This window comes from Phalaenopsis equestris, unplaced genomic scaffold (genome assembly GCF_001263595.1).
Source record: "Phalaenopsis equestris unplaced genomic scaffold, ASM126359v1 Scaffold000600, whole genome shotgun sequence".
Taxonomy (NCBI): Eukaryota; Viridiplantae; Streptophyta; class Magnoliopsida; order Asparagales; family Orchidaceae; genus Phalaenopsis; species Phalaenopsis equestris.
The window spans coordinates 554,696-559,788 of NW_018165040.1; the positions used below are offsets into that span (position 1 = coordinate 554,696).

Genomic DNA, 5,093 nt, shown 5'->3' on the forward strand with positions numbered 1-5,093 from the left:
GGACGCTGTCTTTTTCGGCATCCGGGGTCGCTCGGGCGACGTCGTCGACAATCGGGTCAAAAAACGCGTCAAAATTCAAATTTCACAAAATTTCGATCCGCGATCGATCGTCCCAAAAGGTTTACTTGAGCATTCGACAGGTAACAGTGCAGACAATGCGAATTGCGGCGATCAGACGCGTCGACTCTCCGAATTGCGAAGCTTGTGCACGCGGGAGTAGGAAAAATCCTATAGGAATCCATTTTGGGTTTTCTCATGTCGGTTTCATCCTTCTAAGTGTTAGAAGTTGATACCGCACACGCGAAACTCCAAAATAGGACGAAAATCGGTCGAACTAAAACGAGGCGGGCACCACTTCTAAGGTGCTAAGATAGTCGCAGGAAGACCCCTAAGGCTAGATCCTAATTCCTACGAGAAATACTAGACCTCACGAAAATTGAGGTCAACAAGGATTAGTTTGGAGGGGAGAGCCCTGTCATGTTTTCAATAGAGGGAGACTAGATATTCCGTGGGAGGAATTTAAGAATTGCTCGTTGGAACATTTCCGAGCCATTTGGGAAGGAGACCTACTCGAGTAATTCTTTGTCTTAACCCAGGAGGGGACTGTCTTGGAACATACAAAGAGATTCGAGCAATTGTCATGACGGTTGAGGGGCATTTCTAAAGCGGTATTGGAGGAAAATTTCATAACGGGTCTAAAGCTTGACATATGTGCAACCATCCGACTGTTGAGACCGCGAGGATTGAGAGAAACAATGGAACTAACGCAGATGGTGAAAGGCAAGAACCAGATGGAGAGGGCTAGTAGAAGAAACAACATGGGGTGATTCCACAGGGGTATCTGGACGGCCATGACATTGAGAACTTGAGTAGTGTCATTTCAGGGGGAGGATCCTAATGTCACGGTCAAACTTTTTTCAAGTCACCCGTGCGGCTTTAGCGCTCATCCTTAGCACTAAATCAGCCTAACCTTCGTAACACTAGAACACAAAACACTCAAAAGAAGAATAGGGAAAAGTATTGGAGGAGAAAATGCTTCACTAAGAAAAGAGAGATTACAAAGCTTGAATGCTTGAAACTTTTGATGGATTGGGATGAAAGGAGGGACTCTTATTTATAGCCTCTTCCAAGTCCAATGGAAGCTTCTAAATTACATTATAATATTCTAGCTTCTAGACAGTTCTACACCATTCTTATGTACATACATATTCTAGATCCTTTTAGGTTATTCTTGGGGCCTCCATTCTCTAGAATGGGGTAGAATCTTTTAGAATGCTTCTCTCCATCTAGCCTCTTCTAGAGTATTCCATCTCATGTTGATTTTGCTAATGGCGGGGTGTGACACTAAGGGGAGGAATATGAGGGCCCATCCAGGGTTCAATTTCAAGCGCCTTACAGATCAAAGTGCTTGACAAAAAGGCAAAGTGATTATGTTTCTGATATGATGAGAAGTGTGCACCAAACCACCGGTGCAAGGATCACATGCTCCACATCCTTGCAGTTTTTGATTGGGAGGAGGTGGATAGTAAGGAGTTGGAGGAAGAAGCAGTTAGGGAGAGGAGCACTTACATGTAGATGTGGCGAAGGTCTTCATCAACTCAGTGGTAAAATTTACTCCAAATCATACCATGAGGGGACAGATTGGGGAGCAACCTATAGTGGTGTTGATGGATAGTGATGCCACTCACAATTTCATCTCAAAGTAGATCTTGGATCAATTGGGGTTGAAGTTGGTAGATACTAGGAGTTTGAGGTCATGATGAGGACAAGGAAGGTGGAGAAAAGTCAGGGAATTTACAGTGGATTTGCGATGACTCTATAAGATATACAGGTGGTGGACTTTCTTCTCTTGGATTTGGGAAGTACTGTTGTGATGTTGGTGATGAAGGGTTGCAGATGATCAAAGAGGCGAGGGTGGATTTGAAATCTCTGACTATGGGGATCGGGTGAAGGGGAGGAAATTGGTGCTTAGAGGGAATGTTAGCTTATGCAGAACCATGGCCAAGACGATACGGGGAGCAGGATTGGCTATTGGTTGGAGTTATAGAGTCTAGAGGAAATCCGAGATCCAAAGTCAATAGAGTTCCCTGAATACGTTCAAAAACTTCTGCAACAGTTTTTCTGACGTATTTTAGCAGCTTAGAGAGTTACCGCCATAGAGGGAGCACAAATATGCCATTACATTGAAGGAAGGGGTTCCTCCTATCAGTGTCAAACCATTATGGTGTCCCCTGATTTAGAATGATGATATAGAAAGGTTAATCAGGCAGATGCTCAAGTTAGAGATTATCGGTCATAATACGAGCCTTTTACCTGTCCAATCTTATTACTGAAGAAGAAGAGTGGTAGCTGGAGGTTTTGCGTGGACTATGGGGCTTTGAACAAAGAAACTAAATTGGACAAGTTTCATATTTTTTTGATTGATGAGCTATTATATGAGCTTTTTGGAGCACTCATCTTCTCCAAGTTTGATTTTAAGTCAGGGTATCGACATGCTTGAATGTGGCTGAAAGATGTGCCTAAGGCTGCATTTTGAACTCATGAGGGTCACACTATGAATTTATGATTAAATGAAATGGATTGCCAGATGAGAACACCACGTGGAAGCCAAACGATTTGGAGGGGAGTATTATTACACCAGCGCCTAAGGTCAATTTAGTCTTTTGTGCACCTAAGGGCAATTTAGTCTTTTATTAGTTATTATTGTGGAGTATAAATAGTGTTTAATATGCTTAAGGTTAGGTTATGCATGAGATCATAAGCTTGACTCTTAGGTTTAGGGTTTGGGAGAGACCACCTACCTCTTGAATTGTAGGTGCTAGGGTTAGGGTTTGGGAGAGATTGTATGCCTCTCAAATTGTAGGTGCTTATCTTTATGTATTTGGATTATGTTATTTTGTGTTGTTGAAGAAAATATTTGTTTGTCCTAATTTTTATGGAAAATCATCTTTGTTCGTATCAATTTCATTCATAGATTAATTATGTTAATTCTTTGCTAAGAGAGCTTCCTATCTAAGACGTCAATGAAATAAGAAAAGTACGACATGTTTATTTTGGTTTTGGTGTTGGAGGCTTTTCCAACCTTCTGAATGGCAAGACCGGTGAAGAGGCCTTTCCAATTTCACTAGATATGTTAGAAGGGCACAGTTAGTATTTACAGCTTTAATTACTGTTTTCTAAAAACCAACAAATTGAACTTGAAACTTTTGCGAAGATATCTTCTTCAGTCGGGGAAAGTTATTGTACAGGCGACCAAAATGCTGGTTTACAAACCTACTTTCTCAAATGAATAAGACTTACACTTGCTCCCCTGATGGATTTCTTTTGTTTGAATTGTTTGAAGACTTCACTGCCGTATTAGGATGGTGAAAGCCTTAGATTTTGCTGATTTTAGAAACTAATGATGAACAAACGGAAGATGGTTTATGCAATGTATCCAGTTGTGAAATGACCATAATTGATCTTTTGACGCTGTGTGAAATTTTAAAATTTAAAAACCAGCAGGTTCTCCATTTTAAAGGAATTCATGCCAAGATGCGCGTCCCAATTGTAGATGCCTCCGTATGGGCTTTAGGAATTAAATATGATTTACCACCTTGGGCACTTTGGCAGTGAAGAAGGTGAAAGAAGAAATGTATGTAAAGATTTAGGACCCGTTTGGCTTTATTTTTCGCTTCTTGCTTTTGTTTTTACCTTTTCTTTTGATTTTTAAAAACATGCTTGATTGTCATAATTTTTATGTATGTTTAGTTTTTGTTTTTAAAAGCAAGCGATTTTAAAAATACTCAAAATACCTAAAAGATGTTTAAATGATTTTAAACATCACTACCTTAACCAAATATATATTATTTTAAATCAAAATATAAACAAAATAAAAATAAAATAAAAAATGAAAAACAAAAAGTAAAAGTAATCCTTAACAGCCTCATAGCGTCGCTGACTAAATTCTGCCGTCACTAGGTTCAGATGATAATTTTTTTTGGGGTAAAATTTGTTTAGTATTTCTTCGCAGAATATGCAATGAGCCAGTTTGTAGGACGCCTAGTGGATTTGTCAGCATTCTTAAATAGAACTTTTGGATCCGTATGTTTTTCCTCTGTTAGGTTAGAAGATATTTGGTCATTTTTATATTGAGAAGAAATCTATTCATTTGTAAACTCAGACGAAGAAACTATCTTTTTTTTCATGCAATGCCTTTGAGATGAAAAGAAATCTATTCATTTGTAAACTCAGCCGAAGAAACTATCTTTTTTTTTTTTTTCATGCAATGCCTTTGAGAGTGACTTAGTGGAACGAATAGAATATGGAGGCTTCTATTTTATTTTCTAAATTGAAGTTTAAATTTTCCCTTTACATTATGTCCTTAAGGTTTTTTCCATCTGGAAGTATCACTTACTACTTAACCGGAAAGCTCATCAGCGGTGTTACCGCAAAACTGTGATTTATAGGAGTTGACCATTTTGTGCATAACCAAATTCCTTATTTGGTCGTTTTGAGTTCCTGCCTTCTGTTTGTTTCCGGGCATGTAATCTTCTATGTTTTATATATTTGATATGCTTTGGGATTGATTTGTTAACAGTCTTCCATTTCACGCACTTTATGTTGTATTTACTGTGCTATCATGCTGTACTGGTATTGGCATTTGGTCTAGTATTGCAGAAGTTTTTTTGTTTAATTTTCTTACAGAGAATACGAAGAAGATTCAAAAGCCAAAGCCTTGGAAGAATCCTCAGCCATTAACCATGAGTGATCTTAGAAGGATGCGAGAAGAGTTTTGGGACACTGCACCCCATTATGGTGGCCAGAAAGGTAACCGTTCTGTTTTTCCAACTGAAGTAGCTATAGCTAGTATGTTTCATGGAATAGTTTTCTTATGGATCTCTTATGATAAACAATATGAGGCTACTTTTCCTTTAAAACTTATACCGCTTCCATCATCAATGCCTTTATTGATTATCTACTTCTGAGTTGATTGACTTCCATGAGTAGGGGTGTAAACGAGCCGAACATGAGCGAGCCCAGACTCAGCTCGTGTTCGACTCGTTTATATTTTGAGCTCAAAAAGTGTGTTCGTGTTCGGCTCGTTTTCTTAG

At 39.0% G+C, this 5,093-nt stretch overlaps 1 protein-coding gene across 1 annotated transcript in view; it reads left to right on the plus strand.

Annotated features, from left to right (window-relative positions):
* LOC110029689 (ubiquitin domain-containing protein 2-like) overlaps positions 1 to 5,093 on the plus strand; it is a 27,806-nt gene that overhangs the window by 7,947 nt on the left and 14,766 nt on the right. Inside the window, exon 2 of the mRNA XM_020732101.1 lies at positions 4,687 to 4,809. Within this exon, the coding sequence (XP_020587760.1) occupies positions 4,687 to 4,809 (123 nt within the window). The remainder of the gene's footprint in view (positions 1 to 4,686; positions 4,810 to 5,093) is intronic.